This window comes from Chiloscyllium plagiosum, chromosome 4, assembly GCF_004010195.1.
Source record: "Chiloscyllium plagiosum isolate BGI_BamShark_2017 chromosome 4, ASM401019v2, whole genome shotgun sequence".
Lineage (NCBI taxonomy): Eukaryota > Metazoa > Chordata > Chondrichthyes > Orectolobiformes > Hemiscylliidae > Chiloscyllium > Chiloscyllium plagiosum.
In genome coordinates, this window is record NC_057713.1 from 88,553,251 (window position 1) to 88,568,809 (window position 15,559).

Here is a 15,559-nt window from a genome sequence, read left to right on the forward strand (position 1 = left end):
CATGGATAGGATAAATAGGCAAAGTCTTTTCTCTGGGGTCGGGGAGTCCAGAACTAGAGGGCATAGGTTTAGGGTGAGATGGGAAAGATACAAAAGAGACCTAAGGGGCATCCTTTTCACATAGAGGGTGGTACATGTATGGAATGAGCTGCCAGAGGATGTGGTGGAGGCTGGTACAATTGCAACATTTGAGAGGCATTTGGATGGGTATATGAATAGGAAGGGTTTGGAGGGATATGGGCCGGGTGCTGACAGGTGGGACTAGATTGGGTTGGGATATCTGGTTGACATGGATGGGTTGGACCGAAGGGTCTGTTTCCATGCTGTACATCTCTATGACGTCAGTTTTCAGTACTTATACAATTGTTAATGTCTGTACAATGATATGCACTGGAATATCAAACAGTACTATGGAGAGTTTTGTAATGACCATAAGATGCAGGAGCGGAAGGAGGCTATTTTCCCCATCAAGTCTGTTCTGTCATTTAACAAGATTATGACAGATCTTCATTCCCTCACTGATTAAAAATCTACTTCAGGTTTGATTGTACTTAATGGTCCAGCCACTCTTGCTTTAAGGAATTCCATAGATTCACTACATTCAGAGAAATCTCTCCTTATCTGTCTTAAATGGCCAACCCTTTATTCTGAGATCATGCATCTCCCCACAAGGGGAAACAACCTTCCTGCATCTACTCAACTGTCCTGAGAATTTTATGTTTCAATGAGTTGCCTCTCATTGTTCTACACTTCAACAAGTACATTGGAATGCATATATCTTTGTCCTACCATCTACATTTCTGTGCAGTGAAGGGAGAAGAAGCAGGTGTTCACTCCCACTCACTCAAACACAAAAGGGAAAGATGTAAATGGGGAGGTTACTATATTGCAACCAACAGTTATATAAAATTCCATATTTCTCAGTTGTGTTTCAGTCAGTAGCACTTCCACCATTAAGACAAGGTAGAAAACCTACACTGCAAAGATGATGTTGACCTTTTTTATAAAACGTTTTTTTTAAAAAACTTTAATTCAACAAACTACTGAAACTATTAAAATTCATGGCTTTCTGATCTATGCACTTTATGATTTCTGATCTAAGATTCCCATCTACTCCTGATAACCATTTACCCCATATCCCAATCTACCTCTACCCTGACAATATTCAAGGACTCTTGTTCCAACAGTTTTTGAGGAAGAGAGTTGCAAAGACCCATGGCCCTGAGAAATGTCTTCTCATTTGTCTTAATTGCATGGCACCTCATTTATAAAAAAAGGGACCCCCTTGTTCTAGATTCTCCCACAACTGAAGCATCTTTTCCACATGCACCTGTCAAGACCCCTCAGGATTTTGCACTTCAAACAAGTTACATCTTACTAAAACTCTAGTGAATCCAATCCTAATGTGTCTTAACTTTTCCTCCCAACATTAGCCATTGTTTCAGAGATAAGTCTGGTGACTGTACACAGTAGATGTGGTGTCACTAATGCCTTACATAACTGAAGCATAACCTTGCTATTCTTGTACTCAATAATCTAGGAACGGCCTTTTAAATTACTTCCTGTGTGTGAATAGGAATGATTTTGCAAATCATTCACAAGAACACCTGAATCCCTCGTACCACTGCAATCTCTTACCATTTAAATTTTTGATTTTTTTCCTGCCAAATTGTGCAATTTTCCTAATTATATTGCATCTGCTAAATCTTTGCCTACTCACATAACCTGTCATTTTATAGCTTCATTATAATCTCTTCACCAGAATATTTGGAAATAATTTTGTTAAGGTAATAAGCCAGGAAGAAAGTATCACAACACAAATTCTATGCTGTTTGTTTCTCCTCTCTGACAAGTTGCCTCTTCTAATTCAACTCTATAGTTTGCACATCATACTCTTGAATATTCCGATCTTATAATCTACCATCCAATTTTCTTTTGAAAAGAATTTAAGAAATTCTTTACAGATTTATGACAAAGAATTCTACATCCCAAAAAAATGACAGCATTTATCCATGTGAAACTTTGCATATTTTCAAATTGGAATGTAATAATAAAAGAAATTGTGATGATAATTTCTTTACAAATACTGGTTGCCTTTTGTACAATAACTGCAATATCTTGCTGTTAATATGTTTGATTGTACTGATGATTTAGTAGTCTCACAATGCTACAGAGTTCTATAAGATGCCATGATTGTGCTTTCTCAATGAAATGATTTTAAGTGAATGGAAAGCAAGTCAATGAAACAATTGGTTACATTGGTTTACACCATCAACTCATACCCACCTCTTTCTCCCAACTCATGAGACGCAGCTTCTTCCATTGCTCTCGCTTGGCAAAATAATCTGGATACATTGCCTTTTCAGATGGATGCCAATAATCCAAATAAAATTCTGGTGTCTAGGAGAAGTAGAGAAAAACATTTCAAAATAAAATTAAAAACTCAATTTGAAAAACCACTTCAGCACAATAAAATATAGTTTGATTTCCATCCATTAGTAAAACAGTATCAAGGTCAGGGAATAAGTTGAGATGAGCAATCTTCAAGTCATCCATTAGATATGTCAAAGCATGACAGAACTAAGTGCAGTACTTCAATTAAAGGTCAACTCTAAACTTCAGTCTTGCTGATAACACTGTATGATGTTCCATTACAAACCTAAAGCACTAAGACTTCAGACTGCTTCTCAACCTTCAAGTAGCTCTGATGTGGAGGTGCCAGTGTTGGACTGGAGTGGACAAAGTTAAAAATCAGGTTATAGTCCACTCCAGGTTATAGTCCAACAGGTTTATTTGGAATCAGTAGCTTTTGAAGTACTGCTTCTTCATCACCTGATTAAGAAGCAGTGTTTCGAAAGCTAATGATTCCATATAAACCTGATATTGTGTGGTTTTTTTAACTTCAAATAGCTCAATAATCAGGAAAAGTCACCAAGCCCCAGATAGATCAAGAATAGTTGGTAGTAAACATGAAGATTGGACAATTCCAGTTATCTGCTGAGCTAGAAAATGCCAATGAATCAATAGCATTTGATAATTAACATCAATATGACCAAGCTGTAAAGAGATTTAAATAAATCTGATCATCCTCCAACAAACCCTCTCGGAAGCATGTATTTGCAAATACTGATAGAGGACTGAGTTTCACTCTGAAAACAGTTGAAAAAAAAAACAGACCTGCCAAAACTTTATTGGAGAGGCGGATTCTGATGGCAATTGGAAAAATGTCAGAAGGTCATCAAAGACTTAGAGTCCTAAGACAGGTTAGAAAATCCCAATTGAAGGATTCATAGATTAAATGAGTACTTCCTCTCAGACTTTATTAAGAGAATTAAGTGGTGCTATTAACAATAAAAAAGTATTAAGATAGATGTGTAAAACAAATTAGGAACTTAAAATAGAGGGTGCTGGGACAGATGATACTCTCAATGGGTACGAAAGAAAAGAGCTAAGCCTGCCCGTAGTCTTCAGCTTAGTAGCTCATGGGAGTTTGGATTGTTCTGGGAGAACAGCTCTAATCCTTGAAAAGACAATAAAAGGAGACTCGGGTTAAATGAAATGCATTAGGTCAACACAATAAGTTGCCTGTGGAACTCATGATGATTACAAAATGAAGGCAGTATCATAGTGGTAATATAATGGACTAAGAGGTTATGAATCTGGGGATACAGCTTCAAATCTCCCACAGCAGCTTGTGAAGCTTAAATTCAACTAACAAATCTGCAACTGAATTGTCTCAGTAATGTGACAATGAAAGATTGTAGATTGTCATTAAAAACTCACCTCCTTCACTAATGACCTTTAGGGAAGGAAATTCTCCATCCTTATCTGAATGATGTAAGCTGTGAGATTTATATTTTTTATTTTTGAGTTTGGATTTTTGAATTTCAATTAGTGGTTTTTATTTGCATGCCTGAAAGAGGTTTAATGATTAACTTGCAAGTATTTTTGTAATCAGGGCGAGGTCTTTTAAATTAGTCTGAGAAAGACTTGTGGACAGTAATGGGATTTTCTTTAGTGATTTTTGAGAAGATTTGTAGCTCAGGTTGATGGTAAGTATGTAAGTTAGCTCACTGAGCTGGAAGGTTCATTTTCAGACTTTTCGTTACCGCACTTGGTAATATCATCAGTGAGAGTCTTCAGTGAAGTGCGGATGGTATGTCCCTGCTTTGTCTGTATGTATGGAAACTAGTGATAGTGGGTCGTGTCTTTTGGTGGCCAACTGGTGTTCATGTATCCTGGTGGCAAGTTTCCTGCTGGTTTATCCAATGTAGTGTTTTTTACAGTTCTTACATGGTGTCTTGTAAATGACGTTAGTTTTGCTGGTAGTATCTAATGGATCCTTGAGGTTCATTAGTTGCTGTTTAAGTGTGTTGTAGGTTTTGGGCTACCATGATGCCAAGGGGTCTGAGTAGTCTGGAAGTCATTTCTGATACATCTTTGGTAAGGTAATGTAGCTATAGTTTTTGATTGTTTTGTGTCTGCTTGTTTGGGTTTGTTTCTGAGGAATTGGCAGATTGTGTTTACTGGGTACCGTTTTTCTTGAAAACATTGTATAGATATTTTTCTTCTGCTTTTTGTAGTTCTTGGGTGCTGCAGTGTGATGTAGCTCATTGAAATAATGTCTTGATGCAGCTCCGTTTGTGGGTGTTGGGATGATTACTTCTGAAGTTAAGTATTTGGTCTATGTGTGTTGTTTTTCTGTAGATGTTGGTTTGAAGATCTCTGTTAACTGTACCTTCAACTGTCACGTCTAGAAATGGGAGTCTGTTGTTGTTCTCCTCCTCTTTTGTGAATTTTATGCCTGTCAGGAAATTGTTGATGGTGTTGTAATTTTCCTCTAATTTGTTCCGTTTTGTGATGACAAAGGTGCCAACAGGTAGCAGACCCAAAGTTTGGGTTGGATAGATGAGAAGGCAGCTTGTTCAAGTTTCTGCATTACTGCCTCCACTATGAGACCTGACATTGGGAGAGTTTATGAGCAAGTAAACATTGTAATGCATTATGTTTTCAGACAGAAGATTCTGGAATTTTCTTTGAGCTTGAGGAAAATAATCATAGCTCGGGGGAAATAAAGTTTATGTTTGTGTTTCAGTTTAGGCAATTCTGCAAGGTTTTTACGGGTAATTGCTTTACATATTCAACTTCTACTGAGAAAGACATTAGATAGTTTAGAATTATTAAAAATAGATAACATTAGTTTAAGCAGTTCAGTAAAAGACCCAGACCAGAAGTATTTGGTTAAAACCCTTAAGGGGTTATTTGAAGTTGAGAAGGTTTATGCTCACTTATATAAATCAATCAAGGAAGAGACTAACAAATTTTCACAACCAAGAATTGAAGCCACAGCTATGTCAAAACTTATATGGAATAGAGGAATTCTTCCAGTTCCATGTACTATAAAGGCATGTATTTGAAATTGATGGATTGTTCTTTTAACCATGTGTCTTGAATCTTTAAACATGTGTAATACTTAAGTAGCCTTTGCAAAATATTCCTTACTAACATCTGGGAACTGGGTCAAAATTGGGTGAGTTCTCCTACAGATTGGTCAAAGATACTATTTACTAAAGTCTGACTCTCAGAATCATGCTTTACACACTAGTAGAGTCCCAGATATCACCATAACTATCCTTGGATATGGCAGTACAGAGGTACACAGTCTAAAGAAGGTTGCCCTGAATGTCCTCAACATCAACTCTGAATCTCATGAGGTTTCGATATACTGGGTCAAATACGGGCAAGCAAAACTGTTCTTTATGACCCACTACGTGAAGAAAGCACCAAGGGTGGCAAGGACATTGAAGTTTCTCACTAAAGTATAATCAATGTCCATCATGATGAAAGGCTGCTAACATCACTACTGACCACACCACTGATGACAAGAGCTGCACAAGTTCATTCAATGCGATTCCTTTCCTTCTTTCTTATTTGTGCCCTTACTTCATTTCAAAATTCAACTAATTTGAAAAGTGAAGTTAGAAAAACAGGAGTTCTTTTTCTCTCTCTATGTCTCGCCCAATCTGTCTCATTTTCGAATATGGTCTTTTTGTGAGTGTAGACAATTAGGTTCTACCTTATTTCACTCTAAAAACACATAGAATATTAAGGACTTAATATAGATAAATATTAGTTTTATATTGCATAGATTTCACATCATACCTTGTAGCAATCGTATCTCTCGTAAGATGTGCCTCCTGGTGAATCAGGGAAGATATAGGGCTGAGAATGCTGCGTTGCCCAGAATTCTTCCTCACCAGCTTTCAGCAGCTTAGTAGCCTTCACCATGTCCTTTTCATCTTTATGTTCATCAAACCTTGCTCGTAGCATGCAGGCATAAAAACGATACTTGTCTCTAATTAGGAATAAAAGTAAACAAACAGTCCAAACTACTGGTAGAAGTATTTTGTGTTAATCAAGGCAAAGTATTTTATAATTCATTCCAGCGATTTTGCATTCTAAAATGGTAGTGGATGTAATCAAGTATTACTATTGTGATTTTTTTTTGGCTGTTTCAGTTACCTAAAAGGTTCCTTCTCCAGATAGCACTGGAAGGCAAAATGGTCAAAACTAGCATGCCATTGTCGATCACAATAGATAGTAAAGATATGACAAAAATAACATGATTTGGTCCAAAAAAGCTTTTTCTTTAGTCTCTAATAATATGTTTCTTTCTTTTACCAAAATAAAAAGTCGTACATTTGAAAGATCTGTACTTAGTCAAGTTTTAATTGAAAAACTTTATTGAATTTCTAGAATTTGAAGAAAGTTATTTTTACTCCACAGAACATCACAAGTACAGTCTGGTTCTGTTCAGAAAACTGCAGTCAATAGAAATTTTAGTGAAACTTCATCACATTTATTAAGGTCCAACCCAAAAATAAAAGTGATCCTCAAATAAGTTCCTGATTTAAATGCTGCTTCATCCTCACAAGAGGCTACCATGCATCACTGCTCAATACACAAAGCGACCAAACGGACTCCTACCCCTATCCAAAATGTTATAATTCAGGATTAAGAACCCAAGCTAGTAATTCAGAATATTAAAACAAAGAGCTGTCAAAGGGAAGAAGACAGAAGAATGGGGTTGAGAAACTTATTAGCCATAATTGAATGGTGGAGCAAACTCGATGGGCTGAATGGCCTAAAAATCTGCTCCTATGTCTTTTGATCTTATGGGTCCATCCATTTATACACAATTCTATGAACTGTTTTTTGTGATTTGAGGGGAAAATGAAATGGCCATTTCATAAGAAACAACAAAATCTTGGAGGTAACATCCAACAATGGAAGAATGTCTCCACTTAATCCAAGCATTATCAATGACTTCATTTCAGCACAAGTTTAGAAGGAGGGCTTTATGTTGACAATTGCATACTATTTCACTCCATTCACAACTGCTCTGATAAAGAAGTGGGTATCAACATCCAGGTTTGCCATGACAAATGGTGGTTAAAAATCATGCTAAACAAGCTGTCAGCAGTTACTGCCTATAAGAGAATGCCTAATTACACATCCACACATCCCAGCTAACTAATAATTTATTGGACTAGCCAGATCCAAGAACATGTAAACAGGGTAGAGCCTATTACTCTGCAACCAATGCCTCTATGTGTTCTCACCAACGATAAAGTTTTAGTCAGAAGTGTGATGGATTACTCATCAATTGCTTGGCTGCATAAAATTGCAGTCAAGAGTGTGGTGCTGGAAAAGCACAGCAGATCAGGCAGCATCTGAGGAGCAGTAGAATCAATGTTTCGGGCATAAGCCCTTCATCAATAAGTTTCCTGATGAAGAGCTTATGCCTGAAATTTCGAGTTTCCTGCTCTTCGGATGCTGCCTGACCTGCTGTGCTTTTCCAGCATGACACTCTCGACTCTGATCTCCAACATCTGCAGTCCTTACTTTCTCCTGCATACAACTGTGGTAGTAGTCAAAAAAAGCATAACAGCATTTAGAACACTACGGTCGATGTTTATCATCAAACTCAATTTTAATCCATCCACAACGTATGTATTATGTACAGGATGTATGACAGCATCTCAAAATTATTTCAACACCACCTCCAAGACCTGCAACCTCCAACATCTAGATCAACAAAGGAGCTCCGCCCTGGAAATGAACCTGGTGATTATGTCCAAATCATATTCAATTCCAAGTCAAAATTGTGGAACTCTTTGGCATAGTCAAAAAATTCCACTGGTTCAAGGCATCTTCTCAGAGCAACTGGATGTGCAATTAATCCAGCTAACATTGGCACATTACGCAAGCATATAAAATAAACTTTCAGGATTTGATAACTTTACAAAGTACCCAGTGAATGAGTAATAGTGTCAATGTTAGTTTGAGTAAAAGAAATATGTTTCATAAAAGTCGGTAAGAAGAAATAACAGTAATTCACTTTCATGCTAACACTGAATTTACTTTTTCTTTTAAAATACATATTCATGGGCTGTAGGCTTAACTGGCTGAGCCAGTATTTGTCACCCATCCTGATTTGCCCTCAAAAGCTAGTGGAGAGCTCACTTCTTAAACCACAGTTGTCCATTTGGTCTAGATAGATACACAATGCTGTTATGGATGCACTTCCAGAATACTGACCAAGTGACACTGAAGAAATGGCGATGTATTTCCAAGACTAGATAGTGAGTGGCTTGGAGGTGAACTTGCTGTAGTATGCCCAGATATCTGCTACCCTTGTCCTTTACTTGGTTCAGAAGGTGCTGTGTTAGGAGTCTTGGTGAATTTCCGCTGTGCATCTTACAGTTGATGGACATTGCTGCTAATCAACATTGGTGTGGAAGGGAGTTGATGCTTGTAGATGTGATGCCAATCAAGTGACTTCTTTGTCCTGGATGGTGTCAAGCTTTCTGAGTGTTGCTGAAGCTGCATTCATCCAGGTAAATGGAAATATTCAATCAGACTTCTGACTTGAACCTCGTAGATGGTGGATTGGTTTTGACAAGTGAGGTGGTGAGTTACTTGCTGCAGTATTCCTAGCTGCTAACCTGCTCTTGTAGCCACTGTGTTTATATAGTGAGTCCAATTAAATTTCTGGTCAGTTGTTAACCTCATGATGTTGATAGTGGGCAAGTTAATGACGTGAATGCCACTGAATGTCAAAGTGTGATAGTTAGATTCTCAAAGTTTGTGCGAAGATTTGTAGCTCGGGTGCTCGTTGTTGTGGTTCTGTTCGCCGAGCTGGAAGTTTTTGTTGCAAACGTTTCGTCCCCTGGCTAGGCGACATCATCAGTGCTTGGGAGCCTCCTGCGAAGCGCTTCTTTGATGTTTCCTCCGGTGTTTATAGTGGTCTGTCCCTGCCACTTCCGGTTGTCAGTTTCAGCTGTCCGCTGTAGTGGTTGGTATATTGGGTCCAGGTCGATGTGTTTGTTGATGGAGTTTGTGGATGAATGCCATGCCTCTAGGAATTCCCTGGCTGTTCTCTGTCTGGCTTGCCCTATGATAATAGTGTTGTCCCAGTCGAATTCATGTTGCCTGTTGATAAATGCCGATGTCCTAAGGACTTAGATGGGGAAAGGCAGAAGAGCTCTTTATCTTGAAGGTTTTAAGACCTACCATCTAGGTACCCCCCCCGCTCCCCCTCCCCAGCCTCTGTAACAATATCTATCCCACTAACTCACTGGTACCTGGTTACTATAATGCAATAAACAGAAAAGCTATAATGTTTTTAGACCACCAGGTGGTTTCTCTCTACCAGTTGACCAAACAGTCCCTATAGGTCCCTACCCAAAAGGAAGATGTGGCAACCAAAGCACCGTCCGGTGGTCAAGAATCCTGTTAGCTCATACATGAAGATGCCAGTAGCATTTGGCTGGAAGTAATTTAGCTGTACCACTGCAACAGAAGAGGCTCAGTTGACTGCAGGGAAAGACAGATCAGACCGTCCTGGTTTTAATGGGATCATCTCATAATAAGGGCATTTCCCAGTGCCCCAGGCTGTTTGTTTCTGCAATGGCCTAGGTTCTGTAGATTCAAAGCCCATCACAACAGGAGAGTACTTTGAAGATTATATGTGCAGTACACATCTACAGTTGTATTACACTGTCCTCCTGTAATACTGCCCTGCTCACAGTATATGGACAGCAGCCCCCTCTCACGCTGACCAACCCCTGGAAAAAAACCACCTTAACTAAACCCACTCACCAGCACCACTCCTCAATCATGTCAAGTCATCCCTTATGAAATCTCAGTTAATAGATGTGAAGCTGGAAGAGCACAGCAGGTCAGATAACATCCAGGAGCAGTAAAGTCAATGTTTCCGGCCAAATTCCTTCATCAGGCTGGCCCGAGGCTATGGGTTTTGATAACTCCATGGTCTGATTATATAACCTCAGAGACAAGAGGCAGAGCTGTTCACTGCTGACTGCAGGAGTTGTTAACTAGATTGAGAAAAGCTCCACTCTTTAGCCTGTGTGAAATGAGATCTCCAAAGGAGATTTACTGGAATCAATGCTCCGTGATAAATTTTGTCTGTCAGCTCATGGGACTAAGTTGCGACTTACAAAGACAAAGTATTGCTGCTTGAATCACGTTTTATTTACAGGCCTGTTGACATTTTAAACAAAAGACTTGCATTGGTAGTGCACTCTTCTTGACCTCAAGATATCCCAAGGCACTTTAACAACCAATTCAAGAAGTGTAGTCACAAGTGAGGGAAAGGCAGTCAGTCTATGCACAGGAGGATCCCAAAAACAACAATGAGATAGTAACACCTGCTTTAGGTAGTGGTTGATGTTGGTCCAGGAGAGGGATGGGCATCTCATCCTAAAGATAACAGCGCTGACATGCACAACACCTGCAATGCACCACTTTAATACGTGCCTGGATTATGTCGTATGTGCTCATTGGAGGGGGACTCAAAGCCACAATCGTCTGACTCCGGATGTGGAAATGCTGGCAACTGAGTTACATCATACCAAGGGAGCCCTGGACCTGTCTGAGTGAGAGGGAAATGGCTGCAGAGCTCAATATGAGGGGAAGTAATATGGAGGCTAGAATTTGAAGAGGTCAAGTAAATTGTGTCATACACGATATTAATGTGTCGGAGACTGCAAGGAGGAAGAGTTAATATCAATGCAGGGAGAGCATGGAGGAGAAACATAAAAGAAAAACTAATAAGTTCAAGGCTGAAAGCTGAATCTGAGCTCAAGGATATTAGAGTCATAGAGTTATACAGCATAGAAACAGACCCTTCGGTCTAACTCGTCCATATAATATAGAACCTAGAACAGTACAGCCAATGATGTTGCACCGAACACAATGCCAAATTAAACTAATTCCCTCTGCCTGCCCTTGGTCCATATCCCTCCATTCCTTGCATATTCATGTGCCGATGTAAAAGTTTCTTAAATGCCCTATCTGCCTCCACCACCACCTCTAACAGTGCATTCCAGACTCCTACCACTCTCTGGCTCAGTGGTTAGCACTGCTGCCTCACAGCACCAAGGATCTGGGTTTGATTCCAGCCTCGGGTGACTGTCTGACTGGAGTTTGCACATTCTCCCCGTGTCTGCGTGACTTTCCTCTGGGTGCTCTGGTTTCCTCCTACAATCCAAAGATGTGCAGGTTAGGGCAATTAGCCGTACTAAATTGCCCATTGTGTTCAGGGATGTGTAAGTTAGGTGCATTAGTCTGAGGTAAATGTAGAATAATAGGGTCTGGGTGGGTTACTCTTTGGAGGGTCAGATTGGACTTGTTGGGCCAAATGGCCTGTTTGCACACTGTTAAGGATTTTATGATTCTATCTCCTTTGAGCTTTCCCCCTCTCACCTTGAATGCATGCCCCCTAGTTTTAGGCATTTAATTCGACTGGGACAACACTACTATCATAGGGCAAGCCAGACAGAGAACAGCCAGGGAATTCCTAGAGGCATGGCATTCATCCACAAACTCCATCAACAAACACATCGACCTGGACCCAATATACCAACCACTACAGCGGACAGCTGAAACTGACAACCGGAAGCGGCAGGGACAGACCACTATAAACACCGGAGGAAACATCAAAGAAGCGCTTCGCAGGAGGCTCCCAAGCACTGATGATGTCGCCTAGCCAGGGGACGAAACGTTTGCAACAAAAACTTCCAGCTTGGCGAACAGAACCACAACAATAGTTAGATTCTCTCTTAACTGTAGAAAGTAGGAACAGGAGTATGCCATTTGGCCCTTGAAGCCTACCCTACCATTCAGTATGATTATGACTGATCATCCAACTCTATGTACTATTCTGCTTTCCCCCTCCCCATTCCCTTTGGTTTCTTTATCCCCAAAAACTAAATCTAACTCTTCTTGAAAAGAGTCAATGTCTTGGTCTCAACAGCTTTCTATGGCACAGAATTTCACAAGCTCACCATTCTTTGAGTGAAGAAATCCTCATCTCAGTACTAACTGGTCTCCTCCACATTCTTATCCAGAACTATGGTCACAATTTTTCAGGGTCATTGGGAATGTTCTTCCTTCATTTATATTGTCGTTTCCTGTTAGACTTTTAAAATCGTGTTGGAGATGGTCATCAGCTAGCACTCATGTGGTACAAATGTCAACTGTCACTTGTCAGCCCAAATCTCAAAATTGAGTCGAGACCATGGTGTGGAAAGGCACGGCAGGTCAAACAGCATCTGAGGTGCAGGAGCATCAACATTTTGGGCATAAGCCCTTCATCAGTAATCTTGATGAAGGGCTTATGCCTGAAATGTCGATTCTCCTGCTCCTTGGAAGCTGCCTGACCTGCTGTGCTTTTCCAACACCACTCTTGACTCTGATCTCCAGCATCTCACTTTCACCTAACAAATCTGGATATTGTCTAGTCTTGCTGCATTGAACAAGAGTTGCTTCAATATCTGAGAACTGCTAAAGTATGATGGATTGAAGGTCATTGGTGAAACAGTTGAAGGTGTTAGTGCCCAGGACATATTTTTGAGGAATAAAGTGTACTGCAACAGGTTCTGGAGCAAAGGTCTTCAGTACTGTTGCTGGGATATTGTTGTGGGCCATAGCCTTTGCTGTAACCATTGCCCTCAGCCATTTCTTGACATTATATGAATGTAAGTGGTTAAAGAATGAGATCAGAGATGCTGGGAACCTCTGGAGGAGGTTGAGATGGGTCACCCACTTGTTATTTTTTGGATGAAGATTGTTATAAATGCTTCACTCTTATTTGTTGCAGTGATTTGTTGGGCTCCACCATCATGGAGGATGAGAATACTTGTGGAGTCTCTTTCTCCAATGAGTTGTTTAATAGTTGATCACCATTTATGACTGTCTGTGGTGGGATTGCATACTTTAGATCAGATCGGATTGTTGTGGAATTACTTACCCATATCATTTGCTGCTTATGTTGGTTGGCACACAAGTGCACTGAGTATAGGTTCATGAGGTTGACACCTCAGTTTTGCATATGGCTGGTACTGCTCCTGGCATGCCTTTTTGCACTCTTCATTGAACTATAATTGATCCCCTGGCTTGACAGTACTGATAGACTGGGGAATATGCTAGGCTTTGAGGTTGCAGATTAAGTTGCAGCACAATTCTGCTGCTTCTAATGGCACACAGCACCTCATGCATGCCCAATCTTGAACTGCTAGATCTGTTTAAAGTCAATCATCCCATTTAACAAGGCGCTGGTGGCATACAACATAATGGCGGGTATCTTCATTGTGAATATAGGATTAAGTCTTTACCTGGATTGTGCAAGGGTCAATTCTACTGATACTGTCATGGACAAATGCATCTCTGGCAGCCAGATTGGTGAAGATGACATTAAGTATATTTTTCCTAACTTTAGAAATTGCTGATGAAACTCAGCACCTGTAGGGAGAGAGCAAAGTTAATGTTTTGAGTCTGGTGACTCTTCACAAGACCTCTGCTTTCTCCTCACAAATGCTGCCAAATGTGCTGAGTGTTGCCAGCAATTTCTGTTTTTGTTTCAAATCTCCAACATCTGCAGTTCTTTGTTCTATTTTAGAATTTTCCATTGTATTAGTACTTTCATCGTCTGCTGCAGATCCAGTCCAGCAGCCATGTTCTTTAGATTTGGCAAGGTAGAATAGTAAGACAAAGATCAACCAAGTTGTTCTTTCTTTTTGCACTGAATTTCCATTTGATAAAAAATCCTGAGGGCGCCTGCACTATAGATTCGAAAAGGATGTACCACCTCTTGTGATAGAGATTAAGTCTAGGGCCACATTTTAAAAGTAAGGGGCCTGCTCTTCAAAACAGACATTAAAAGATTTTTTTCCTCTCTTGGGATTTGAAACTCTGTGAAATTATCTTCCCCTGGCAGCAGCGGAGGTTAGGTCACTGAGTATTTTTAAGGGAGAGTTCAACTAAAAAGGGAGTGCAGAGGTTATGAGAAAAAGCTAGGTACAGTTGAGATCACATTATTTTGTCACAACTGATATTATTTAACAAATCGAATGTCTTGAGTGACCAAATGGCCACACCTACATGCAATCTGTACATTCTATAATGTTGGAATGGTGAAGATGGCAAAATGTTTCTGAGGGAGAGTTACTGGACCCAAAACTTAACTCTGCTTTCTCTCAATAGATGTTCCTAGACCGGAGTTTCTCCAATAATTTCTGCTTTCATACAGAAAAATGTTTCATAGTTTCAAATTTACATTAATACTTTAAATTAAAGAATTGTAATGATGTCAGGCTGTTGGAACTAAAGCTGGAAGTAACAGAATGCTAGGCAGATTCTATACAAAAAGACAGAATTTGAGTTTATGTTTCTCTTGATCAAAATACTATTCCAAACAACCAAACAACTCCTCTCTTTCTTTCGCTCCACAGATACTGCCAGTTTTGCAGTGTTTGTACCGTTTTCGGTTTCCATCTCCCAGCATCCAGCAACATTTTCTCCTGACAGTTTGCAATCTAATGAATAAAGGTGTCAACGTAGTTTCAAAAATCGTGCATTTGTCGAATATTGCATGAGTTCAGTTACATGTAACATTCAAACAAAATATCTGGATATTGCATTTCAACACCAAGCGATGAAGAATTAACGATCAAAAGTCCTGACTATATATCTTGTCAACTCCTCTGGTCTCTCTGACACTCAATCCCCGTGAGAAGAAGACCAGACCTGAAAATGCACCAGGATTCCAAGTGTCGCAGAGCCCGTTTGTAAAGCCGAAGCACTTTTTGCTGGTGAGTCAAATAAGCAGCCATTGTTTCATCTGTCCTTTCCCGTCACCTTCCGGAGAACCCTGGGAAATTGGAGGACTGCGAACAGCCAGTGCCGAAGGCGATCATGGGAACGTGGAGGATCGTAGCCAGTCGGCAAATGGGGCAACGACCGGAAGGCGGAAGATTACATTTGCCACCGACACAAAGCCACCTGTGGGAACATTTAAAGTCAGTCAAAAGCGAGGAGGTTTCTTCCATTCACTGAATATAGACCATAAACCATAGGTAATTAAATCTATCGGTTCTGCTGCGCCATTCAATGGTATAATGGCTGGTCTGATAATTTTCAACTCCATGCCCATTTCCCCATAACGTTTGATTCCCTTAGTGATGAAAGATGTATA

At 39.9% G+C, this 15,559-nt stretch overlaps 1 protein-coding gene across 1 annotated transcript in view; it reads right to left on the minus strand.

Annotated features, from left to right (window-relative positions):
- Positions 1 to 15,257, minus strand: part of ndufb9 (NADH:ubiquinone oxidoreductase subunit B9) — a 17,421-nt gene extending 2,164 nt beyond the window's left edge. The window contains exons 1-3 of the mRNA XM_043688567.1: positions 15,112 to 15,257; positions 6,163 to 6,355; positions 2,287 to 2,400 (exon numbers count right to left, since the gene is read on the minus strand). Coding sequence (XP_043544502.1) covers positions 2,287 to 2,400; positions 6,163 to 6,355; positions 15,112 to 15,197 — 393 coding nt within the window. The 5' untranslated portion in view covers positions 15,198 to 15,257. The remainder of the gene's footprint in view (positions 1 to 2,286; positions 2,401 to 6,162; positions 6,356 to 15,111) is intronic.
- Positions 15,258 to 15,559: the final 302 nt, after the last annotated feature.